The 26,482-nt window shown below is 40.0% G+C and overlaps 2 protein-coding genes across 2 annotated transcripts; one reads left to right on the top strand and one right to left on the bottom strand.

Annotated features, from left to right (window-relative positions):
• Nucleotides 1–161: 161 nt before the first annotated feature.
• Nucleotides 162–13,976, top strand: LOC128359952 (probable E3 ubiquitin-protein ligase HERC6). Its single transcript, XM_053320263.1, has 23 exons — nucleotides 162–381; nucleotides 1,525–1,681; nucleotides 2,243–2,319; nucleotides 2,624–2,851; nucleotides 3,284–3,375; nucleotides 3,467–3,594; nucleotides 3,736–3,890; nucleotides 4,605–4,660; nucleotides 4,781–4,872; nucleotides 4,977–5,036; nucleotides 5,119–5,215; nucleotides 5,319–5,499; nucleotides 6,370–6,521; nucleotides 7,521–7,637; nucleotides 8,137–8,235; nucleotides 8,333–8,518; nucleotides 9,245–9,379; nucleotides 9,997–10,163; nucleotides 11,053–11,119; nucleotides 11,239–11,309; nucleotides 12,031–12,214; nucleotides 13,022–13,124; nucleotides 13,685–13,976. Exons 1-23 carry the CDS (start codon nucleotides 162–164, stop codon nucleotides 13,918–13,920), a joined length of 3,060 nt encoding a protein of 1,019 aa, XP_053176238.1. The 3' UTR covers nucleotides 13,921–13,976.
• Nucleotides 13,977–15,521: 1,545 nt separating this feature from the next.
• On the bottom strand, nucleotides 15,522–25,950 carry yif1b (Yip1 interacting factor homolog B (S. cerevisiae)). The gene is made up of 8 exons (XM_053320899.1): nucleotides 25,817–25,950; nucleotides 23,550–23,652; nucleotides 22,314–22,443; nucleotides 21,523–21,627; nucleotides 20,582–20,718; nucleotides 19,331–19,486; nucleotides 19,001–19,094; nucleotides 15,522–16,996 (listed from the first exon to the last, which is right to left on the bottom strand). Exons 1-8 carry the CDS (start codon nucleotides 25,851–25,853, stop codon nucleotides 16,841–16,843), a joined length of 918 nt encoding a protein of 305 aa, XP_053176874.1. The 5' UTR covers nucleotides 25,854–25,950; the 3' UTR covers nucleotides 15,522–16,840.
• Nucleotides 25,951–26,482: the final 532 nt, after the last annotated feature.

Below are 26,482 nucleotides of genomic sequence, written 5' to 3'. Positions count from 1 at the left end.
GTGTTACTTATTTAAAACTGCTTCCACACGCAGCAGGCGCAGAATGAATAGTTCATCATACATTTTTCTGACGATAACACTCGCATCTCCAACTGCGCTTGAAGGCAGCACCAGTTGAGGTAAATAAGCCGCGCACTCTGCAGCTCAGTACAGGTGTAGCCATGGCGCAGGTGTACTGCTGGGGGGACAGCTCCAGTGGACAGTTTGGACCACAGTCTGCTCTCAGTCCCGTGTCCTGGTCAGTCCGATCTGTCATCACAGGGGTCTGCTGCGGGGAGAGACACACTTTATTCCTCACCAGGGATGGAGAAGTTTTATCCTGTGGGCACAACTCACAGGGACAACTTGGACGACAGAGTGATAAAGATGAAAGGACACCAGGTAGGTAATGATGATGCGTTTCTTAAATAAATTTAAAAAAAGAAAAGGCAGCTCCAAAGTCCACATAACAAGAAATATCCGCGAATATAATGGTAATTATGTTTTTTTGGGTTTTTTTAAGTTGAATTGGAGACAAATTAAAAACAATAAAAGTAGCCTACCATTTATACATTTGCTTTATTTCTTTCACTCGTGACTCACAAACTACAATACTGCATTATGTAACTTTCTTTGGTTCCTTTTTTATCAATATATCTATAGTTTCACTTTAGGCTGTGACTTCTCTTTTAGCTGTGAACCTCACCCGAAAGTACAGCATCCATACAAAGTGTTTAATCATTACCACACACACACACACACACACACACACACACACGTATATATTTATTACGCAGATTAATTAACTGAGGCTTGTTTCGGTTTCGTTTCTCTCTCGTCAGTCCGGGTTATGAAAGTTAACCAGAGACTGCATTTAAAAGTGCGTTGAGTTCATGTGCAAGTGGGAACGTTTGGCATTCAGGAGTTTGTTATTCATGTCATCTGGATTAATACTGTGGAGTTGCAACTGCAGAATAAAGTCAGCATAGAAATTCAGATATTTTGCTCAAATATCGTCAGTAAAATGTACGTGAAGTACTCTTTGTGCTGAACTGTGTAGCCTTTGTCTTTTTATTATTATATAGATCCTGTAGTGAACTACTGGATTTTGATTATTGATACAATTAAAAGCAGATTAGTGCTGTAGCTGGAGGTCATTTACCTTCTTTATGTACTGGTGTTTGATAATAAACATATATTAAATGTAGTAACATGCAAAGTAACTAATAAATACAGCTGTGGAATGAACTAAGTATATTATAGTATAATGTAGCATAACATAAAAATATTCAGTACCTCAAAATTGTACTTAAGTGCAGTATTAGATAGCATAAGTGAAGCTACTTAGTTGCTTTCCATCATAATAAACACATTTTCTGTCAGGTTAAGGCTTATGTCTGTATGCTATTCATTATGACACATCTTTATCCAGTTATTGTACAGTACAATATTGCATTTCATGTTACGTATTATATCTTGATGTGTATTTTTTAACCCATTATTTCCCGATTGACGTTCATGTGTTTGTGTGTGATCCTGTGTAAGGTGTTGTGCAGGGACTGGGTGAGGTGGTGATGGTGGCTTGTGGTCAGGATCACTCTCTGGCTGTATGTGCATCAGGATGCATGTACTCCTGGGGACAGGAAGAAAATGGCCAACTAGGGATGTCACCGAATGAAATGTGCTACAGTCACAGACCAAGGCAAGATCTAATTTTATAGAGGTCCATGAACGCAACACAGAGAAACATTTGAATGGCTTAACCTTTGTGTCGTCCTCCTGGGTCAAATTGACCGTGTCTGTTTTGACTGTTCCTTCTTCCTTTCCTTCCTCCCTTCCTTCCTCCCCATGTCCTTCCTTCCGTTCTTCCTTCCTTCTGTCCATCCTTCCTCCCTCCTTTCCTTCCTCCCTTCCTACCTTCCTTCTTTCCTCCGATCTTCCTTTCTCCCTCCCTCCCTCCCTCCCTCCCTCCTACCTTCCTTCCTTCCTTCCTCCCTCTCTCCTTTCCTCCCTTCCTTCCTTCCTTCTTCCTCCCTCCCTTCCTTCCTTCCAGGACAACAGGAGGGTTAAACATATCTTATATCTCATCACATATGTTTTAAATTGCTTAACCTTTTATCATCTCATGTATTATAAATAGCCAAAGTATTGTAATGTAATATAATGTATATTGACTGAATTACATTAATTTGACTTCTTAGTCTATTTTATTTGCATTTCTGTTATCTTATCGTATCACATGTTGTCTTTTCTTAACATACAGTCAGGTGCCTTTGCCTTTGCCAGTACCAGTGATTCAGGTTGCATGTGGAAACTCCCACTCCTTGGCTTTGACTAGAGGTAAGATCCTGAACGCAGAGATAAGATCTGTCAGTACAGTTTCACAGTTTGATGGTTTAATGGTAGTGGTGTGGTGACTCAGAGCAGCTTATTTAATACCCCAATACTTTGCACGTTGCACCTATGATCAAGTTTTACTCACACATTTTTGAGAGCATAATCTCAAGGTTATAAAATGCACCACAGGTTCACTTGTGGATGACTAACAGAGCATATGGTCTGATTAGATTTATATTATGATCATAAATGTGTTTGCTAAGGACAATGCCTTTATATGCTAATGTGAATGTTTCCCACTGTCTAGGAGGAGACGTCTTCTCGTGGGGTTTAAACAGTCACGGACAGCTGGGTCTGGGGAAGAAGGTGTCACTGCAGTACACACCTGTCCTGGTGTGCGCTCTGAGCGGCGTACCAGTAACGCAGATATCAGCTGGAGCGAACCACACACTGTTCCTCACACTCTCAGGCCTGGTGTACTGCTGCGGGGCCAATAAAGAGGGCCAACTGGGGCTCAACAGGATTGATGAGAAGGGTAATTACATACTCATTCACAATTTCAGGCCTGTCTTCTTAGTAGTGTTTTGCTTGTTGTACATGTTAGATAGATAGATAGATAGATAGATAGATAGGTAGATAGATAGATAGATAGATTGATAGGTAGATAGAGAGCGGTATTTGTCTCCCACGTATACTGAGCATGCACACAATAAACATTATTCTGATTCTGGTTTTGATTCTCACAGGCAAAAAAATAAATCATGACTACTGCAATATTAACACGTGTCAAAAAAAAGTTAAATTAATAATTAGAAATATAATTAATATTAAAAATGGAACATCACACAATGTACAATGTAGAACATTTTAAGGTGACAAAAGGTATCTAAAATATTAAAAAAACTCATTATTGTTTTAAACTCAACATGCTGTTCCTTGTTTTTTCATTTCTTATCATCTTTAACAGGTAGATTCGGCGTGTGCATGGTACCTGCTCTCAGACCCCTGGGTGTCTCCTTCATAAGTTGTGGAGAGGCTCACTCTGCCGTGTTAACAAAGGTACAAACTTTCAAACAAACGAATCTACGGTGCTACAACCTGCAGCTGTGTCTCTTTAGTTCATGTTATTGTGTGATGCTCTGATTCTTAGGAGGGCAAGGTTTTCACTTTTGGAGAGGGAACCCACGGTCAGCTTGGTCACAACTCTTCTGTTAATGAAGTGAGACCCAGACTAGTTGATGGTTTGGATGGACCCGCCTCACAGGTTGCATGTGGCAGGTAAATATATATAAACACCTAAACTGATAATGTTTACTTAATTTGGCCATTTGTGAAGTGACTCAATCATAAGATGAAGTTTACAATAACTTTAAGAAGCTCTAGATTGAGAAACTAGTAAATTGGCTCTTTTTTCTACAGGCGTCACACTCTGGTTTTAGGCTCCTCAGGCCAGCTGTGGGCTTTTGGCAGTGGGGTTAAAGGTCAAATTGGTACTGGACTTTCAGAGAACAGTCTGACTCCCACTCTTGTACAACTTCCATGGATCACCGACAGTGCAGCAGCCGTACCCTCAGGTATGTATTTATGAATGATTGGGCAATGTGATGCTGATTTTAATGAGGCAGGTTGGGGTGGATCTGTTTTCAGTGTTGTTTTTATAATTCTTAGATGGTGACTTTAATTTATATTTAAGTAGCGATGTCCGATGTTATCGGCTGATATTTACTTAAAAATTGTAGTAATTTCAGTAGGCTTCAGCATTTATTTCCGAGTGTACATGAACGCAGCATGTGACGTTTACCAGCGCGCGCTTGATGACGTATAACAACAATAACATGCTAGACTCGTTGGTCGCTAACCGTGGCTAAGTTCATAACAAGTTCATCTTTTTTCCATAACTTAAGTTGAAGTTGTTCTCTTATTTTTGGAAAGCCATGTTGCATTTATGTATGCATCCAGTGGGACATCACAATAAAATTAGGCATAATGTGTTAATTCTACAATAGGAGATATGTTATGTTGTTATCTAACAGCTTTGATGTAAAAAGCCTGTATCGGAATCAGGTGATATCAGTATCGGAAATTAAGAGTTGGGGAATATCGGAATATCGGATATCGGCAGAAAAGTCAATATCGAGCATCCCTATATTTAAGTATATTGAATTTGACAACTCCTTTTCATTCTTTTTTTAAATGTTTCTGTCACATATTGGTTAATGTTAAACAGTAAAAGACAGGTAGACACATTTTAAATGACACATCTATTTGTTTGTTTTTCCATTGAACAGGCTTGAAAATAGCTGCTGGGTGGAATACGAATTTCGCTTACCCCTCAGCTACTCAGGTAATATGTTAAACCATGTTTTTATGTTTTTACTAATTTCCGTAGAAAAATACTAATACCTAAACTGGATTGTCCCCATACCTAAAAAGTTGAATTTAAGTCTAATTTATGTCCCTTAAGAGCTTGGAGCGACATCAGCTAACTGGGCGGCTTGATGAGACGAAGCTGAAAAAATGGCTGTCAATGAGAGAAGGCAACACAGAGGCAAAGAGGTCATCACTGTTTGTTATTGTACATATGCATATAATAAATATCACTCAATATATCTGCAGGGTTTAATCGGCTCCCTCAATGCATGTCTCTCTTTATCCAACAGAGAAATCGCCTCAATGTTTCTCACAAGTTCAAGTCTTGTTGCAAGTTTCACAAAAGCAGAGTGAGTCCCTTTTTTTTCTTTTTTATGATGATTTAGTAGTTTACATCTTTGTTTGAATGCTCTGCTTTATTTGTGTTGTCAGTGGGCTCTCATCAGAAGCAGGTGCCTTAACTGTGGACCTTGAAGCTGCGAGCCAAGCTTTCGACCAGCTCCTGGCAATACCATGGATCAAAAAATCAGTTAAGAAACATCCATTTAATGATTTCCACACATCGTTCAGATTTTTCATTAAGTGACTTGTAAACATTGCTGTGTTATCTCATGAATGTGTTTTCCATGCAGGTGAACCTTACCCTCCTCATGGACTTGCTCCTTGCTTCGATGGATCAGCTAAAGTCTCCAGAGATCATCCTGATTCTGCTGACGTGCCCCCTTCTTCAAGAGGACTCTAACGCCATGACGGGGGTGTTGCCTTTGGCTATCCTCATAGACAAAATGGGCGAGAACACTCAGAAACTATTAAGTAAACAACGACTCTTTATTTCTTTTAACTCTGTTTTTACTACTACTGGTTTGGGGAAATTCTTGAGTTCACTGTACAGCAGAGGAGTCTAACGTGCGGCCCGTGGGTCAGATACGGCCCGCCGAGGGGTGTGATCCGGCCCACTTGCCATCCTGTGTTCATTTCCTTCCTTCCATCTGTCCTTCCTCCCTACCTTCCTTTTTTCCTTTCTTCATTCGTTCCTTCCTTTCTTCCTTCTGTCCTTCCTTCCATCTGTCCTTCCTTCCTACCTTCCTTTTTTCCTTTCTTCATTGGTTCCTTCCTTTCTTCCTTCTGTCCTTCCTTCCTACCTTCCTTTTTTCCTTTCTTCGTTCGTTCCTTCCTTCTTTTCTTTCTTCCTTCCTTCTGTCTGTCCATCCATCTTTCCTTCCTTCCTTTCGTCTGTCTGTCCGTCCTTCACTATCTCTCTTTCCTACCTTTCTTCCTCCTTCCTTTTTCCTGTCTTTCCTTCCTTCCCTTCTTATTTCCTTCCTTCTTTCCTTCTTTCCCTCCATCTTTTTAATGATCCGCCCACATGAGATCAAATTGGTCTGTATGTGGCCCTTGAATGAAAATGAGTTTGACACCTCTGCTGTACAGGATTGAAAAACATCACAAATTTAGACATGTTATATAGAAAATAATCTTTCAGTATATTTATATGCAGTTATTATTCTCTTCCAAGCTTTCACTTTCATTTAAAACTTGTATTTCCTGTTTGAGAAACAACCTATCCAAACAAAAACTGCATTTACGATATCAAACTATATGAATCTAACTCTACTTTGCTCTTTAATAAGTTGTGTTCCTGATGTGTGATTATACTGTATGTTGTAATTTTTTTTTGTGCAGGGAGCTTTTGGTCTTCCCTGACACCCTCCATACTGATGAAGCACATCTTAGTGTTCAAAAACGCCCTCGGCTTTATGCTGAGAAATGGCCTCTTGGCGACTCACAACCCAGGAGTCAAATTCCTGCTGGAAGCCCTCAAAAAACTCTACAAAGTAAGTACTATGTGTTTTTTTTTATTTCAAGCCCTATAAAATGTTGAAATGTTAATGAAAAAACACTCTTTGATTCCTAAACACAGAATTTCATCCCTAATACAGGCCCAGAATACAGGCTTTTGAGTGAGTGGATTATATTGAATTGTTCAGAAATGTTCTTCCTTTTAAAAAAGAAATGTAGGTATTTTCTAGAGGATATATGTTGAGTTATGTCACATGAAAACTGAAAATACATCCATCTATTTTATTCAGTTGGCTCATTGTTTAGCCTATAAATGTTGATGTGGCTCAGGAGGTAGAGCGGTCGTCCTCCAATTGGATGATTGGCGGTTCGATTCCCGGCTCCTCCAGTCCACATGTTGATGTGTCCTTGGGCAAGACACTTAACCCCGAATTGCTTCCGTTGCCAACGGTGTATGAATGAGAATGAATTGTTAAATTCCCCCTGATGAGCAGGTTGGTACCCTGTGTGGTAGCCCATGCTCATCAGTGTATGAATGTGTGTGAATGGGTGAATGACATGTAATGTAAAGCGCTTTGAAAGACTAGAAAGGTGCTGTATACGTACAGTCCATTTACCGTTTACCATGACTAACTATCATAAGTTACCCGAGCACAAGGTGATGAAGTTGCATGTTGTCTGATCATTGTCCATTGATGGTCTGGCTTGATGGGGTATTAACTTTACCCTAACCAATTAATAATCAGTGATGCCAATGTTTTGCTCGACCGGGAAAGTCCATTACTGGTTGCTAGGAGCAGGTTTGTTATATCGGTCAAATAAAATCAAAGTCAGATTTCAAATTCCTTTATTTTCTGTCTCTTAACAAGAGGATGGCGGTTTCATTGTTAAACCCACCTGCAAAACTCTGATTGGCTCAGTTGTTTTTTTGGAGACACCAATGAATGAACCCTGAATGTAATGTAATAAATGTGTTTCTTACTGAATGAAAAACATTATATCTATGTACTGTAATGCATGTACTTTTTTCACAGGCAAACAAAGCTGGAAAGTCCTACAAAGTCCCACTGAGCACCTTTTACGTAGAGGAGATCGGTGGAAATGTGCCAGTGGAGGACGTAGGTCTTTGGATCGGGTTTTCTAAAATGGAGGTGAAAACATGCAGTACAAGAGACACTTTTACTTTTCTTTTTCTTGCTCACATTATTTCTTAACCCTCCTGTTGTCCTCGAGTCAAAGAAGGAAAGGAGGAAGGAAGAAGGCAGAAAGGGAGGGATGAAGGAAGGAGGCAAGGAAGAAAGGAAGGAAGGCAAGAAAGGAGGAAGGAAGGGAGGTAGGAGGGAGGGAGGAAAGAAAGGAAGAAAGGAAAGAAAGAAGGGAGGAAGGGAAGGAAAAGGAAGGAAGGGAGGAGGGAGGGAGGAAAGAAAGGAAAGTAGGAGGGAGGGAGAAAGGAAGGGAGTAAAGAAGGACAGAAGAAAGATGGAAGGGAAGAAGGTGGGGGAGGAAAGAAAGAGAGAAGGAGGGAGGGACGAAGGAAAGAAATGAAGGAAGGAAGGAAGAAAGGAAGGAAAGAAGGAATAGTCAAAACAGACGGGTCAATTTGACCCAGGAGGACGACACAAGGTTAAACTATCTATATCTTCTTTGAAGGACGACGACAACACACCTGCCATCTTCTGTCGCTACCCGTTCCTGTTCAATCTGGTTTGCAAGGTGTCGGTCTTTAACATCTTTGCTGACATAATGAAGGTAGTAAGCACTGAGAAGTAAATCATTCATAAACATGATTCCACGTCCTAATTTCACTGTGTAATTATATTAAAATATGCTTTTTTTGTCATTACAGAAAACGGAGCTTTTCGAGTTCATTCATGACCAGGCTTTTGTGAATCCTGACAAATTTTTGGCCAAACCTCCACCCTCTGCTCCACCCGCTGTCTTCCAGCTGACTCTGAGACGAGCTCACCTGCTGGAAGACACCTTCAGACAGCTCAGTTCAGCAGATCATTGCGCCTTCAGAAGGGAGCTTTCAGTGAGTATGATGTTAAGATGTTCCTTCCTTCCTTCCTTCCTTCCTTCCTTCCTTCTTCCTTTCCTCCCTCCCTCCCTCCTTACTCATTTCCTTCCTTCCTTCCTTCTCTCCTTACTTCCTTCCTATTTTCCTCCTTACTCCTTTCCTTCCGTCCTTCCTTCCTTCCTTCCGTCTCTCCTTACTTCCTTTCTCTTTTCCTCCTTTCCTTCCACCGTTCCTCCTTTCCTTCCTCCTTTCCTCGCTCCCTCCCTTAAATCACTTTCTTCCTGTGAAGTCATCAAGCCAAATCGCCAAATAAAGTAAAAAATTTAAGGTACAATTGGAGGTAACTTGGCAGGAGGAATATGCATCAAAAACTGCAAGGAAACATACAAGTAACAATTATAAAAATGTTTGTTTTACTGTAATAAAACAGCTAAAATGATGTGAAATTTTATCGTGAGCTATTCCAGACAGAAATGTAGTGTCACATCCAGTTTATGTAAAGAAGTTTATGATGTTTTTTCAGCCACATAATGTCTTTATAGTGGAAAAGCTAAGATGGACTTTTAGTTGATGGGTGAGAAGAAATGTATTGACATATTTGCATTTAGCTGATGTTTATTTATCATGACAAAATGACTTCTGAACATTACATCGTTGTAAAGGTAATTTACAATCTGAGTGGATTCTAATTCACAGATGCTTCAGCAAGGCATTAAAATAATATGTTTCTATTTATCCTAGGTCATATATACGGATGACAGGAAGGTGTCGAATGTCAACAAAAAGGATTTCTTCCTCTACCTGTTTAAGAAGCTGTCCAAGTCGGACATGTTCATGTACAACGAGAGCAAGACTGTGGCCTGGTTCCCTGCCAGGGTAAGACTCGCTAATTAACCTTTGTGTCGTCCTCCCGGGTCAAATTGACCCCGTCTGTTTTGACTGTTCCTTCTTTCCTTCCTCCCTTCCTCCCTCCGTCCTTCTTTCTTTCTTTCCTTCCTCTCTCTTTCCTTCCTTCTTCCTCCCTTCCTCCCTCTTTTCCCTCCTTTCCTTCCTTTCCTTCCTTTCCTTCCTCCCTTCCTTCTTTTCTTTCCTCCCTCCTTTCCTTCCTTCCTTCCTTCCTTTCTCTTTCCCTCATTTCCTTCCTCCCTCCTTTCCTTCCTTTCCTTCCTCCCTTCCTTCTTTTCTTTCCTCCCTTCCTTCCTTGACTCGAGGACAACAGGAGGGTTAAAGAGAATAAACCTGTTTCTGCCATTGTTTCCCCGTTGGAGTACTTCCATATGCAGCCTGACACTATTGAATTAGCTACAGCTACAAATGAGTTTAACATAAATAAATATAATGTAAATGCATGCTTATTACTGTAAAACTGCAGGCTGTAATCAGACATAACACACATTAACCCTGATCCAAAACATACATATTTCATCATCCTACAAATAAACATAAACAGTTATTAATTGATACTGAACCATTATTATTCATTTGTTCCCAAGCCAAAAGTTGAGGTGAAGCGTTATTTCCTGTTTGGAGTCCTGTGTGGCCTGGCTCTCTACAACCACAACATCATCCACCTGGGCTTCCCGCTGGTTCTCTTCAAGAAGCTGTGCAGCGGCAAACCTTCACTGGATGACCTGAAGGAGTTTGATCCTGTAGTTGGAGAGTAAGATGGGCTCAAAATGCACCACAGACCTGGTTTACAGCTTGTATTTGCATGTACTGTGGCTATGTAAGAAGGAATCACTGCATACAATACTGTGAAAAGACAGAATGAAAGAAGAAATAGAAATGACTTGTATTGCAAACATAGAAATATTTTAGCCTCTTTTTAAAGAAAATAAGGAAATGATTGATTTGGTTGATGATGTCTAAATCTTGAGCTATTCTTGTGTCACCAAATATTATATCTCATGCCTCAAGTAGTAGTAGTAGTAGTGGAAATAATGATTAACCCTCCTGTTGTCCTCGAGTCAAGGAAGGAAGGGAGGAAGGAAGGGAGAAGGGAGAAAGAAGGAAGGAAAGGCGAGAGAAGGAACGAAGGGAGAAAGGGAGGGAGGAAGGAAGGAAGGAAGGAAGGAAGGAAGGAAGGAAGGAAGGAAGGAAGGAAGGAAGGAAGGAAGGAAGGAAGGAAGGAAAGAAGGAACAGTCAAAACAAACGGGACCCGGGAGGACGACATGAAGGTTAATTGTCTGTAAAAAGAGAGAAAGAAAGAAGAAATAGAAATTACTTGTATTACAAACATGGAAATAGAAGCTAAACATAGACATAGTTTAGCCTCTTTCTAAAGAAAATAAGGAAATGATTGATTTGCTTGATGTTTAAATCTACAGCTATTCTTATGTCACCAAATGTTATATAAAAATACTTCAAATGTGGCATGTGGAGTGATACACAACATCTTTAGCTCCTTGAAACAAAGCCTATTTCTCACCATGTAGAGAGGTTTTTACCTGAATATCTATTAAAGGTATTTTAATAATCCACAACAAAAACAAACCTGAACCTATTTCCTGAGGTCTGATGTAGTCTGTTTTCAATTGTTTGTCTTCAGGAGTATGCGGTGCATATTAGAGGACTACACTCCGGATAAGCTTGCCGAGATGGAGGCTCCTTTCGCTGTAGGTTAACTAATGTCTCAATAATTACAGATGAGATCACTCCCAGTGTTATTTCATCTCTAATGCATATGTGTGTTACTGCTGTATTCCAGTCTCAATATAGTTATTATTCTTTACAGGTGCATTGGGCCGGTGAAGAAGTCGAGCTTGATCCAAAAGAACCTGGAAAACTGGTCACAGATTCAAACAAGTATGTTCATGAAGAGAAACTATACAGTATGTAACAATCTGCACAACACTTATCTGTCTGTGTGGCAAATGCAACATTACCACTCCTCATGTAGGCTAAATCCTGCTGCTGCTGCCATCTAGCTGTGGGTGCATGCTTAGCAACCATTTCAAATCTGTAACATTACATCACTCTGGGGAGGAGACTGCATGTTACCTTTTAACCCTCCTGTTGTCCTCAGGTCAAGGAAGGACAGAAGGAAGGAAGGAAGGAAGGAAAGGAGGGAGGAAGGAAAGGAGGAAAGAAGGAAGGAAGGGTGGAAGGAAGGGAGGAAATGAGTAAAGAGGAAAAGAGGAAGGAAGGAAGGAGAGAAGGAAGGAAGGAAAGGAGTAAGGACGAAAAGAGGAAGGCATTTAGGAGAGAAGGAAGGAAGGAAAGGAGGGAGGGAGGGAGGGAGGAAGGAAAAGAGGAAGGAAGTAAGGAGAGAAGGAAGGAAGGAAAGGAATAAGGAGGGAGGGAGGAAAGGAGGAAGGAAGGAAGGAAGGAAAGGAGTAAGGACGAAAAGAGGAAGGAATTTAGGAGAGAAGGAAGGGTGGAAGGAAAGGAGGAAGGAAGGAAGGAAGGAAGGAAAGAAGGAAAGAAAGGATACATGCAGATACTCCTCCACACCTTGGAGTTACTCTTAGATTTCATGATGCAAATGAAGCAGCTTGTCTGATATACAAATCTTTCTTTTTACTAGGAAAGAGTTTGTAGCGTCCTTTGTCAACTATGCCTTCAACAAATCGGTGGAGCGAGTGTTTGAAGAGTTCAAGAGAGGGTTCTTCAAGGTGTGCGACATGGACGTGGTGGATTTCTTCCAGCCAGAGGAGCTGCAAGCAGTGATGGTGGGACAAGAAAACTACGACTGGGAAGTGTTCAAACAGGTCAGTTGAAAAGTGAAAGAGGTTTTGACTTCTGAACGTTGAAGAGAGTGAAGAATTTACTGAGGATAAAAGAGTAAAGTCTGCAATTAAGTAGATTTCCACACAAATCTATAAGATACTGAACTCTGCCTTTACATGGAGATTTAATATATCCTCAGGACTAGGAAGGACAGAAGGAAGGAAGGAATCAAGGAAAGAAAGAAATGAGTAAGGAGGAAAAGAAGAAGGAAGTAAGGAGAGAAGGAAGGAAGGAAGGAAGGAAATGAATAAGGAGGAAAAGAGGAAGGAAGGAAGGAGAGAAGGAAAGGAGTAAGGAGGGAGGGAGGAAGGAAGGAAGGAGAGAAGGAAAGGAGTAAGGATGAAAAGGAAGGAATTTAGGAGAGAAGGAAGGGTGGAAGGAAAGGGGTAAGGAAGGACGGAAGGAAAGGAGTAGGGAGGGAGGTAGGAAAAGAGGATGGAAGTAAGGAGAGAAGGAAGGGAGGAAGGGAGTAAGGAGGGAGGAAGGAAGGAAGGAAGGGAGTAAGGAGGGAGGGAGGAAGGAAGGAAGGAAGGAAGGGAGTAGGGAGGGAGGAATGAAGGAAGGGAGTAAGGAAAGGAGGGATGAGTTAATGCTCATAAAAAGTTAAAGTGATTATTATATTGTGTAAATATGAACTGAAAATCAAATTTAAAACTTGTGTGCTTTGGAAATTGTTCTGCAGCGATTATAAATTATATACTAGGAAAACCACAACGAGCGTGAAGCTGTAATTAAGAAACCTCGTTAGATTTCTGTTTACATTTCTGTCTTTTTATTTTTCCAATCAGAACACAGTTTACGAAGGAGAGTACCACGCTGCACACTCCAACATCCTGACCTTCTGGGAGGTGTTCGACAAACTGACACCAGACGAAAAGAAGAAATTCCTTCGTAAGTATTTTTATATCAGGAGAGAAAAAATAAACTTTACCTTTTAATTAACCCTCCTGTCGTCCTCCCGGGTCAAATTGACCCCATCTCTTTTGACTGTTCCTTCCTTTCTTCCTTTCTTCCTTCCTTACTTACTTCCTTCTCTCTTTACTTCCTTCCTCTTTTCATCCTTACTCCTTTCCTTCCTTCATTCCTTCCTTCTCTCCTTACTTCCTCCCTCTTTTCCTCCTTACTCATTTCCTTCCTTCCTTCCTCCTTTCCTCCCTCCCTCATTACTCCTTGCCTTCCTTCCTTCCTTCCTTTCTTACTTTCTTTCTTCCTTCCTTCTTTCCTTCCTCCCTTTCTTCTCTCCTTACTTCCTTCCTCTTTTCCTCCTTACTCCTTTCCTTTCTTCCTTCCTTCCTTCCTTCCTTCCTGCCTTCCTTCCTTCCTTCTGTCCTTCCTGCCTTCTGTCCTTCCTTGACCTGAAGACAAAAGGAGGGTTAATTAAAGTTGCTTCCATCTATCACTTCCATCACATCATTAAACACGATCTCTTCCTTCCTCCTTTCCTTCCTCAGTGTTCCTCACAGGTTCTGAACGTGTCCCTTTCCTCGGGATGGAGAGCATCAAGATGAGAGTCGCCGCGTTGCCCGAATCGACTGAAATCCATTTCCCAGAATCCCTCACCTGCCATTGCCTTTTATTACTGCCCATCTACAAGAGCTACCCAGTGGAGAGAACGATGCATGAGAGGCTTCTTCACGCTATTCATCACAACCGAGGCTTCTCCAAGAAACGAGACGTTACAGGCTGAGGATGTTAAAAACAGTCCGTCTTATATTCTGTTGGTTTTGGACTATTTATCTCGACAATCTGTCACGTATAATGTTTTTATTCCTTCTAAATATAGACTCTAGTTTAATGATACTAATTAAGTTCTAACTAGAGGTAGCGTTCATTATAATTGTTTTCATTTGAATTCTTGTTGATTTATATTTTTCACATTGAGAGAAAAAAAGGTTTAGACTGTATTAGCTCATATTTATTCAGCATTATTGATTCACAGACAGAAAAAAGGCTCAAGTAGAAAACATCAAAGACAAGTAAATAAAACTTAAAATCATATATTAGAAAATTATTGGTGTTCTTTTTCTTTCTGCTTTTACGTTTACACTGAGATAATAATTTCACTCACTGGCATTTTGTATTATGACATTCTCAGAATTAACCCTCATGTTGTCCCTCTTTTCCTTCCTTCCTTCCTTCCTCTTTTCCTTTCTCCCTTCCTCCCTCCTACCTTCCTTCCTTCCTTCCCCCCACCTTTCCTTTCTCCCTCCCTCCTACCTTCCTTCCTTCTTTTCTCCCTCCCTCCTACCTTCCTTCATTCCTTCTTTCCTCTGTCCTTCCTTCTTTCTCGCTTCCTTCTTTCCTCAATCCCTCCCTCCCTTCCTTCTTTCCTCCCTCCTTCCTTCCTTCCTTCCTTCCTTCCAGGACAACAGGAGGGTTAAGTAAGGTTAAATATACACAAGCTTAAATCTTCAAATATGTTTACGTCATTAAAGAAGGATATCAATACTGAAATGTGTGTAATTCAGGAAATGTACTATTTTTCTGCCATTTGTAGCTGAATATCCTGTTGAATCAATATTTTCTGGCTTGTTCTGTTGGAAATTAAATGTTTAAAACCAGTTTTGTTGTTCTTCATTAAAGCACTACAGGATGAATTGGTTTGTTTCAATCTGCAGTGGACAGAACTTGTAGTTAACAGCAGGTTTAATACCCACATTAAATTTAAAACATGCAAACATTTCACTTAACCCTCCTGTCGTCCTCGAGTCAAGGAAGGAAGTTAGGAAGAAGAAGAAGGAAGGAAAGGAGGGAGGAAGGGAGGAAGACGGAAAGAAAGGAGGGAGGAGGAAGGAAGGAAGGAAAGGAGGGAGGGGGGAAGGAAGGAAAGGAGGGAGGAAGGAGGGAAGGAAGGAAGGTAGGAGGGAGGGAGGAAAGAAGGAAGGAGGGAGAGAAGGAAGGAAAGTAGGTGGGAGGGAGGAAAGAAGGAAGTAAGGGAGGGAAGGAAAGAAAGAGAGAAGGAGGGAGGGAGGAAAGAAAGACACAGTCAAAACAGATGGGGTCAATTTTTTTTCTCCTCTGTAACTGGTTCATTATGAATCTGTTAGCTGCAGGAGTTTTCTGATATTAAAAAGAAAAAAAACAATAAACACAGCTCACACCTGAGTAGCTCCACCAGACTTTATTCACCTTAACAGTATCAATCAGCTTTTCAATGATTTGACAGTTTGTGTGCTTTCAGTTTAATATGACAGACAAAAAGCTGGAGTCCATTCATAATGAAATGTTTTTAATCACCTGTATCACAGAATAATTGATCTTAATGGAGATGCTTGTTCAGCTTCATTGTTTCTATTTAAATGAGAACTTGCACTTTTGTCATATTTGTTAAAAAAAAAAAAAAAAAACTTTATTGGCACCTAAGTTAACTGACATGAGCATTTTAAGCAAGTTTAATCTGAGGACAATGCAAAGATCCTGAATTTTGAAGAAGTTCCTGACTTTAATATATAAAGTGGATTCAACCCTGGTTTGACTTAAAGTTAAAGATTGGCTACATAAAACAAGAATAGACAGTATGTTTGTTTTATAGTGACATTATATGATCCATAAGCACATTAATGAAAGCAATTCTGATATATTTCAAGTATCTCAAGGAGACAATTTTCACAGAACAGACTATCTCTTCATTTCTTTATTCCATCTGACTTTCAATATGAAAAGCAGTAAAATAATTTACTTGAATTTTTTTAAAAGGATATCAAAATCACATTGACGTGTCATTGTGGTTTTACACACAGTTGATATTTCTATTGAAGAGTCGTCAGGCAGCAAAAGCTTATAACATGTAAACGAAGCACATATGAAAAAAAAAAGACTAAACAGATAAAAATGGATCATACATACAGATCATAGTCCAGATGACAGAGCAGGTATTTCCTCACCTACGAACCAAACATAAAAAAAGACCAGAGAAGAAGAAGAAGTCGTTCCGGTCGAAAGCAGCTGATCACTTTCAAACTTTCTTTTTTTTTTTTTCCTTTTTTCGCTATATGGACGGTTTGTGTGAGGTTAGTGTGCTTTTCTTCTGTCGGCTCAGACAAAAAAATCCCGTATGAGATATTTCAGACTCAGTAATAAACAATTACTACAAAACAAACAAACAAACAAACAAACATAGATACTTAAATATGCCTAAAAAAAACATAATTAACATATAATTACAACAGTATAGAAAAAAACAACAACTTAAAGCCAGTTGCTACAAATGTTTTGGAGACATTACATAACAAAAAAAAAAAAAAAAAAAAAGGCAATAGCAATGAAATGCAGCTGTGCTCTGAGAGAAAAGACATTAAAGCCTCAGATCTTCTCGTAATCGTCTTGTAGCATGTTGTTCTTGCTCCATGCGTAGATGGAGTGAGTCTTGTTTAACGTGTACTTCTGTCTTTAAGTCTGGGGACTCGTGAGATGGTTACCCAGACGACTGCGTCCAGTGTGTGTTTCATTCAAGTCCAGCTTCATCGATGTATGTGTTTGTGTGTTTTTTAGGGGACGAGCCAAGTTCATCTTCTACACTACTACTGTGTGTGTGTGTGTGTGTGTGTGTGTGTGTGTGTGTGTGTGTGTGTGTGTCTGTGTGTGTGTGTGTGTGTGTGTTCCTGGTTTTATCTGACGAGGTGGTAAGTGAGCCAGTACATGAAGATGGGTTGTGCCGCTGCTATAGACATGGTGAGGTACATCCTCAACTGGTTTCTGGTTCCTCTCACCAGCCGCCCCTCTGCTGCCGCCTCAGATAACAGCTTCAGACGCAGAGTACGGATCTGAGGAGAGAAAACCCGGGAAAGATGTTCTTTAAATCAACAGACATGTCTTAAGTGTCAGCTGAGGTACCCTCCTACTAGATCATCATGAGATGGATTAACAATATATTTGCTTTGGAGATTTCAATACCGACATTTAGAAACTCTAATCGACTTAATCTTGCTCATGTCAGTTAATGGTGGTGTTCACTGTTGCCATGACAGCAAAGGTTGCATATCTTTAAAGGAGTTTGAAAACTTGTGTATGATCTTTACATAGTTCTAATCAAGTAAAGTAGACATTAACCACAGCTTCCTTCCTCTTTTCCTTTCTTCCTCCATCCCTCCTTCTGTCCTTCCCTCCTTCCTTTCCTCTCTTCCTTTCTCCGTCCCTCCTACCTTCCTTCTTCCTTCCTTCCTTTCCGTCTTTCCTTCCTTCCTCCCTCCCTCCCTCTCTCCTTTCCTTCCTTCCTCCTCCCTTCCTTCCTTCCGTCCTTCCTCCTCTCTTTCGTTCCGTCCTCTCTATTTCCTCCCTTCCTTCTGTCCTCCCTCCTTCTTTCCTTCCCTCCCTCCCTCCTTTCCTTCCTTCCTCCTCCCTCCTCCCTCCCTTCCTTCCGTCCTCCCTCCTTCTCTCTTTCGTTCCTTCCTCTCTCTTTCCTCCCTTCCTTCTGTCCTCCCTCCTTCTTTCCTTCCCTCCGTCCTTCTTTCCTTCCTCTTTTCCTTTCTCCCTCCCTCCTACCTTCCCTCTTTCCTTCCAGTGAAACTGTTGGAGGAATCTGAGGTTAATTTATAAAAGAGTGGTTGTACAATTATATCTTTAATTGCATTTGTGTCTTTATCTGTCAACACATTATTTAAAGTTTTTTTTGTGTGTGTACGTGTGTGTGTGTGTGTACGTGTGTGTGTGTGTGTGTGTGTGTGTGTGTGTGTGTGTGTGTGCAGCCAGGGTTCAGAACAGAGGACCAATAACAGTACATATTACTCAGACGTAAGGTGTTAGTGACTGATTATATAATGTTCCTTTTTCAACATGATTTCCAGCACAAAGTACATCATTGTTCCAAGTGTTCAGACATCTAATATAACACATTTCTGCTCTAGACATCTGGCGTACAGTACAGCTAGTTTCTGGCAGGTTCTCCTGGCAGACTGCAGGAATTTTGATGCTGGCGCTCAGTATTGAGGTTGAGGGCATCTCTGTACATACTTGTGGAATTAAAACAAATGTGCTGGTGGATAGAGTACATGTGTCATCTTAGCCGAGCATTAAGTTATTTATTAAGAGCTGAAAATATAAAACTAGAGCTAAACTCTAAATCAGTGATGTCAAACATGCCGCCCGTGGGCCAGAACCGGCCCACTGAGGGGTCCAATCCGGCCCACCTTCCTTCCTTCCTTCCTTCCTTCCTCCCTCTTTTCCTCCCTCCCTCCTATCTTCCTCCCTTCCTTCCTTCCCTCCGTTCCTTACTTCTTCCTCCCTCCCTCCTTTCCTTCCTTCTTTCCCTTCCTCCCTTCCTTCTTTCCTTTCCTTTCCTCCCTTCCTTCCGCGCTGCTTTCCTTCCTTCTGTCCTTCCTTCCATATTTCCTTCCTCCCTTTCTTTCCTTCCTGTCTTCTTTTTGTTCCTTTTATCCATCCTTCCATCTTTCCTTACTTCCTTTCTTCTGTCCTTCCTCCCTTTTTTCCTTCCATCATTCTGTCCGTCCATCATATCTTTCTTCCCTCCCTCCCTCCTTCCTTCCATCTTTCTTTCCTGTCTCCTTTTCGTTCGCTCCTTCCTTCCTTTTTTTCTTCTCTCCTTCCTTCCATCTTTTTAATGGTCCGGCCCACATGAGATCAAATTGGGCTGTATGTGGCCCTTGAATGAAAATGAGTTTGACACGCCTGCTCTAAATGGTGTACAGAAGTAAGTTATCATGACCATCACTTTTCATCTATTCTGCCCCCTGGTGAGCGTGCGTCATCTATTGTTTCATAAGTTCATATATTAATTTAAATAATAACAAAAACTTCATGTTGCTACTCACCATAAAGACAAAGATGGCAACACAGCACCACAGTAAAGAGAGATAATACGCTGGCCTCCCAAATAACAGTCCCGCAACTACACCTACGATCATCCTGAAGAAACGAGGAGAAGATGGAGACACAGCGTCATTATTCAGCTATATAACAATTGAGTTATTACACTAAGAAAAGGAAACACAAGTCAAAAAATACTTTCAAAGGAGATATTGGCTATTAGAAAGACAAGAAAAGAGATATAAAATGTAAAAACTAGGAATTATATTATGATGGATTGAGCAAAATGAGGTTTGGGGGCAGCAGCCAACCAACACCTCAAAAAATATACATACCCAACATATTTGTAGCCAGAGAAGGCTAGCAGGTCTATGGTTGTGAGGTCGGTGTTAACGGTGACAAGGTAGAGCGACAGGAGGACTGCCAGGACTTCCATGACGAGCCACACAAATGCTGAGCTGGCCTGAACTCCCAGCAGCTCTGGAGAAAATCTGAGGGGTGCACAAAATGATTCGCTCATTTTTAGATAAAGACACTGGAGATTGTTCAAATGTAAATAACTGGACGTTAACCCTCCTGTTGTCCTCGAGTCAAGAAAGGAAGGGAGGAAGATGGAAGGGAGGGAGGAAGAAGGAAGGAAGGGAGGAAGGAAGGAAGGAAAGAAAGGAGGAAGGGAGGAAGGAAGAAGGAAAGAAAGGAGGGAGGGAGGAAGGAGGGAAGAAAGGAAGGAAGGGAGGAAGGAAGAGAGGAAGAAGGAAGGAAGGAGGAAAGGAGGGAGAGAGGAAGGAAGGAGGGAGGAAGATAGGAGGGAGGGAGGAAAAGAGGAAGGAAGAAAAGAAGGACAGAGGAAAGAAAGAAGGAGGGAGGGAGGAAGGGAGGAAAGAAGGAAGGGAGGAAGATGGAAGGAAAGGAGGAAGGAAGGGAGGAGGAAGGAAGAGAGGAAGAAGGAAGGAACGGAGGGAGGAAGGAAGGAAGGAAGGAAGGAAGAAGGAAAGAAAGGAGGAAGGGAGGAATGGAGGAAGGAAGGGAGAGAGGAAGGAAGGAAGGAAGGGAGGAAGATAGGAGGGAGGGAGGAAAAGAGGAAGGAAGGAAAGAAGGACAGAGGAAAGAAAGAAGGAGGGAGGGAGGAAGGGAGGAAAGAAGGAAGGGAGGAAGATGGAAGGAAAGGAGGAAGGAAGGGAGGAGGAAGGAAGAGAGGAAGAAGGAAGGAACGGAGGGAGGAAGGAAGGAAGGAAGGAAGGAAGAAGGAAAGAAAGGAGGAAGGGAGGAATGGAGGAAGGAAGGGAGAGAGGAAGGAAGGAAGGAAGGGAGGAAGATAGGAGGGAGGGAGGAAAAGAGGAAGGAAGGAAAGAAGGACAGAGGAAAGAAAGAAGGAGGAAAAGAGGAAGGAAGGAAGGAAGGAAGGAAGGAAGGACAGAAGGAACAGTCAAAAACAAAGAGGTCAATTTGACCCGGAAGGACGACACAAAGGTTAATGACCACTAGTTTCATTAATGTAATTGTTCATAAAGCATTAAATAAGAGCGTATTATCCACTGTAGCAGGCAGCAGGTATCACACTGACAGACACATGGATGTCTTGGTACCTGTTCTGTGTGCCGAGGGCCAGTCCAGCCACCAGCACGTACGTGATGAAGCCCATGGCAGGAATGTAAAGATCGGGAGCGTTCACGTCAAAGCGTGGAGCCACAGGAGTATCCTGCTGGTAGCTTACTTCCCAGTTCTACAACACACATGATCACACACTTAAAACCTGATAACTAACAAATAAAGACATATCTATGCAGAGCAAGGTTATTATAGTTTTTATTTTTATTTAGTTTTTCAGGTTGCGTTTTTATTTCAGTTTAGTTTTAGTGAGTTTAACAAGTGATTTAGTAGTTTTAGTTTAGGTTTTATTTTGAAAGAATTGACTAGTTTTAGTTTAGGTTTTATTTTGAAGGAATTGACTAGTTTTAGTTTAGGTTTTATTTTGAAGGAATTGACTAGTTTTAGTTTAGGTTTTATTTTGAAGGAATTGACTAGTTTTTAGTTTGGTTTTATTTTGAAGGAATTGACTAGTTTTAGTTTGGTTTTATTTTGAAGGAACTGACTAGTTTCAGTTTAGTTGTTATTTAGTTTTAGTCTTAATCTTAGTTTTTCAGGTATTAAGAGAAAGCTGAAAAGCATGAAAGAATGTGTGACATCAAATATTATTATTATTATTTTTTCATTGCTAGTTTTAATTTTAGTCTTAGTTTTCGTTAACTATAATAACCCTGATGCAGAGGTGTGTGTATGTGTAGGTCAGTAAGAAACAACTACTATACAGTCTCAAAGATCACTGTGTACATGTAGAGGAGGGAATTTGCACTACAGCTATTTCATGCACAATTAGAAGCTAGATCTATTTTCTGCATATAAGCGAAAGCTCAGAGGTCCATGAAAGAGAATCTGCATATTCCCCACATGCACAGGATTAACTCCACATGGGAAACACGGTCAGATCCAGCAGGGTGCATTCAGCAGGTGTGAGCAGCAGACCTACCTCGTGCATATAAGGGAAAACTAGAAGACCAAGTTTCTTTCCCACGTACACTGTGTCCACAGCAAAGTAGTACTTCAGTTTAGAGATTGGGATGAACCGGTCCAGCTGATATAAGAAAGAAAAGAGACACATGAGTTACTCTTCAGATCAGACTGGGAAACTATTTAATTTCTGTTTTATGTCTATTTTAACCCTCCTGTTGTCCTCGAGTCAAGGAAGGAAGGAGGGAAGGAAAGAAGGAAAGGAGGGAGGAAGGAAGAAAGGAAAGGAAGGAAGGGAGGAAAGGAAAGAAGGGAGGAAAGGAGGGGGGAGGAAGGAAGGAAGGAAGGGAGGAAGGAAGAAGGAAGGAAGGAAAGGAGGGAGAAAGGAAGGAAGGAAGGAAGGAAGGAAAGGAGGGAGGGAGGAAGGAAGGAGGGAAGAAAGGAAGGAAGGAAAGGAGGGAGGAAGGAAAGGAAATAGAAAGGACAGAAGGAAGGTCATGGGGAGGAAAGAAAGAGACAAGGAGGGAGGGAGGAAAGAAGGAAGCAAGGAGAAAAGTAAAGAAGGAGGGAAGGAGGAAGGAAGGACAGAAGGAAGGAAGAAAGGGGGTTGGAAGAAGGAAAGAAGGAACAGTCAAAACAGACAGGGTCAATACGGCCCAGGAGGACGACACAAAGGTTAAGGTCATTTTGTATCTGGCAGGTTATTCATGAAAACAAGTCAACTTAAAACACTTCTTCTTCATCATCGTCATCATCATCGTCATTTTTTGCAGGATTCAGTCAAGAGTAACGTTTGTCAGTCAGTCTTACATTTTTATCCACCATTTCTCTCCCCTGTGATGCCAGTGAGCTTCCATACACCATGGCCAGGTTAGACATGGGGTCTGAGAGGAGGGACTGGCCAGCGAAACCTGCCGCCTGAGGCCCGACCGGCTGGTTCCTGTCAACAAAACACACGGTAACATATCAGCTGAGAGAGCATCATGATCTATCAGCTCAACTGATACGAGCATAGAGACACATCTGTCCTGAGGAGATGATGCAAATGACGGTGAAGCTGAATGAACACAAAGTGAATTCAGATGCTTACTGTCATTTATACTTCAAAGTAGGGCTGGACCATTAATTGAATCTTAATTGCGATATCGATTTTGGCCTCCCACGATTATAAAAACGTAATAATCGACTTAAAACGATTATTGTTATTTAATTTATTTCTGATTGTGCTGTTCAAATAAATATTTCAAGTTGAGTTCTGGTGGTTCAATAAATGCTTATGTTTACAAATCTATGAATAATCGTGTTTTATAATCGCGATTTCAATATCGATCAAAATAATGGTGATTATGATTTTTGCCATAATCATCCAGCTCTACTTCAAAGAGTCAAACTAATCGATAAATGAAGTCTAAAGTTTCAGATTGTCCTTCAGTCAAAACATTTAAACATTGACACCAGGGTTATTATTAGTTAACTAAAACTAAAACTAGCAGTGAAAAAGTAATTTATTTAACTGAAATAAAAATTAAAAAGAGAGTTTTGTATGAAAACTAAATAAAAACTACAATGAACAATGCAAAACTAATTAAAACTAAACTGAATTGCAGATAAAAAGCTTAGTTTTATTTTTATTTTCTCCATTTTTACTGTATTTTGCTCAGTTTGACTCCTTCAATTAATGGGCTACTACCAGTAGAGATCACAAACACAACTCATTTTACCTCAGCATCAGCATTATTTCATCCTTTTCAGCTTCTACTAATCAAAGCTTTCCTCCTAATACCTGAAAAAAACTCAAACTAAGACTAAAACTAAATAAAAACTAAACTAAAACTACTGAATCACCTGTTAAACTCACTAAAACTAAACTGAAATAAAAAAGCAAATCAAACTGAAAAACTAAATATGGAAATGTCAAAGCTATAATAACCCTGACTGACAGTGAGCTGCTGCTGTGAAACCTCTCTTTGCGTCAGTGTTTCAACTAAGTTTGATTCAACAGTTAAACATCCAGCCGAGCGTCTGCGTAGCTGGCGGAGCTCGCACCTGTAGCCCATCTGTGGTCCCAAACCAACTCCACTGGTATCCTCAAACAGCTGGCTGCCATCTGAACCGTCCATGGCACCGGTTCTCTGACGCATATCTGGCTCTGGGTGACAGGAAAGGAACAAAGTGGTTATGAAAAAAAGAAGATATGAAAGATAATGTACACAGAGGAGTAAGATCTGAATCTCTTGTTTTTGTGATCAAATGTTTTTTTAATTTTTTAAACAAGAATACAAGTTATAACAAGTTACAGCCAAATAACATGACGCATTAATAGACAATGGAGATAGTACAAAATTGATTGTAACAACTAAACAATAGAAAATAATAATAGTGACAACCTTGCAAAAAACCAAACCAAAACAACATAAAAAATAATAAAATAAATAATAATAATAATAATAATAATAATAAATAAATAAATAAAATAAAATAATAATAATAATAATAAATAAATAAATAAATTAAGGGAAACAAAAAAATAAAATAAATCAATTAAAACAAAAATAATAATAAATAAAAATTAAAAATTAAAAAAGGAAAGGAACAGGGCTAGATCTGAATCTCTTGAATCACTTTTTTACATTTTTAGGCAATTGTTAGTGGACAGAATTAGTAAAGCAAGCCGATGCAAAGGCAGAACAAGAAGAGAAACCAGAGATGTGGAAAAAATACTTGACCAAATGGTGACAAAAACTCAAATTTAAACTTTCCCTCTCCCTAAACTTCAACCTTTCATGTTATTATTTTTGGTGAGATTTCCTCCTTTTTTAAAATAAAAAATCTCATCAGCTCGGCACAATCCTAATGCATTACTAGGGACTACGGATGCAAATTAGCAGCTTTGCTATAATCTGGCATGTTTATAGAGATGTTTAAATATCGATGATCATCAATGTGCACTGTCCCTATCCAAAAATAAAGTATTTATTATTATTTATTATTATTATCATTATTATTATTATTATTAGTATGTGTTTATTTTCGTGCCTTGCTATTTGTGAATGAAACCGAATGAAAACAGACTTTTAAGCCCATTAGCAGCACTTAAGCCCTGTGGCTGTTTTGGTATTTGAGTTTCTTATCAGCGTTATATATCACTTCCTGCAGACACATAAACACACAAGTCATAAAGTAGGATCACTTTGGATTAATTTACTTATCTAGTCTTGTCTGACAGCACATCATAAACATAAACCATCATAAAAAGTGTGACACATAGCTGTTTGTGCGTTGTCTGTTAACTGATAATAATAGTTCAGGCACCATTAGGGACACCTGTCTTTAACAGAAGGTGAAAGTCAGAGTGGTGAACATCTGTAGCACACAAACTGAACATTTTATGACGGTGCCTTTGGCTTCGTGTGAACCTTATAAAAAATACACAGTTTGCAAACACCCAAATGCTTCTGTGTTGAACTAGTCACAGCAGCTCTTTTATCTCCATTCCCTGAGGCAAGAGGGAGCGTATTACTTTAGTCATCGTAAGAGCACATCATGTTATGCTATTGGTTTAATTTAAGTAGTTTAATAAAGGGTCCTCCCCCAGAACATTTTTAACAGCTGTTTTGACACTTTCATCTCACTAAATGAAGCGTTTGGCCCTAGATCACACATTAGAAGATATTAAAAAGCTAAAAGTATATCAGTTGATGATCAGTGCATTCATATTAAACTAATCTACTCTTATATCCATTATTTTTGATATCAGATTGGGTCATCCCTAATCCAAAACTTTTCCAAAACATTGACCTACTTCCATTTACCATTTTTTCCTCACTTCATAACTTTTCCAGGAATTAAAATAGACCTATAATAACACTAATCCAGATCAATTTGGGAGCTTTACTTAAACTTTAGTTGCTGTAACATTACAGTACAAACACGTTATAGGTAAATTAGCTATATTACAACACTGGAGATTCATTTTAAATGTCAGTGAGCACCACAAAGTCACTCAGCTAAAAATGTCCCAAACAGAGGGTTAGGGTTACACAGAAAGCAAAATAAGATGACCTAGTTCACTTAAGACAGAGCTAATTATAATCTCCAGTGTGTGCAAGTGTTAATTACAGTAGTTAATTTTACATTTTAATACGTATTTATTTATGATAAGTGGCTGAAACAGAGAGATAACGTCACCATTTAGTTTCGTTTACGTGTGATTTAAAGCTAGCAAGCACAAGATGTAATTTAACACGCAGCCATTAATTTAGTTGTATAAAAGGACTCTGATTTGTAATGATTAAAGCACGTACGTAACTTACGCTGTCTGAAGCCGCTCTGAGCCGCAGTGTAATCCATGTTTTGCTGATTTGATGATAGCTGTGGTGGTTGTCGTCTTTACAGAGCAGAGATGCAGCTGGTGAGACTAGTTAGCGAGCTGCAGAGGGAAGTTAAAGCTCATTCATAAGATTTTAACACGGAAGTGAACCCGTTCCATTTCTTCTTCGTCTGTTGTAGTTTTAACGGCGGCGTTCGAAGCGGCCTGGAGGATGAGTGCTGCCTGTCACTACCCGATGTGAGTCGCCTACCCGATGTGAGTCTGACATGCGCAGTAGCGTTCTCGATCGTCCACCATCTTGGACGGTTATGTACGGCAACTCTGCTTGGAAAAAACGCCCCCAGACTCAAAACGCGATACGCGAAATAAATCAGTTGTATAAACATATAAATATAAATAAAATAAATCAATCGTATGAATGTATAAATATGAATAAATATAAATAGTTTGGTTGTAAATAGTTGTCAGAGGTTAAGAGTAAGTATACATATCATGGAAATATCTGGAAATCAGACATGTATAAATATAAATAAAATAAATCAATAGTATAAATACATAAATATGAATGAATATAAATAGTTTGGTTATAAATAGTTGTCAGAGGTTAAGAGTAAGTATACATATCATTGAACTATCTGGAAATCAGACA

Source organism: Scomber japonicus, chromosome 6 (genome assembly GCF_027409825.1).
Source record: "Scomber japonicus isolate fScoJap1 chromosome 6, fScoJap1.pri, whole genome shotgun sequence".
Lineage (NCBI taxonomy): Eukaryota > Metazoa > Chordata > Actinopteri > Scombriformes > Scombridae > Scomber > Scomber japonicus.
The sequence above is the reverse complement of the archived record's forward strand: the minus strand, read 5'-3'. Positions and strand labels throughout refer to the sequence as shown.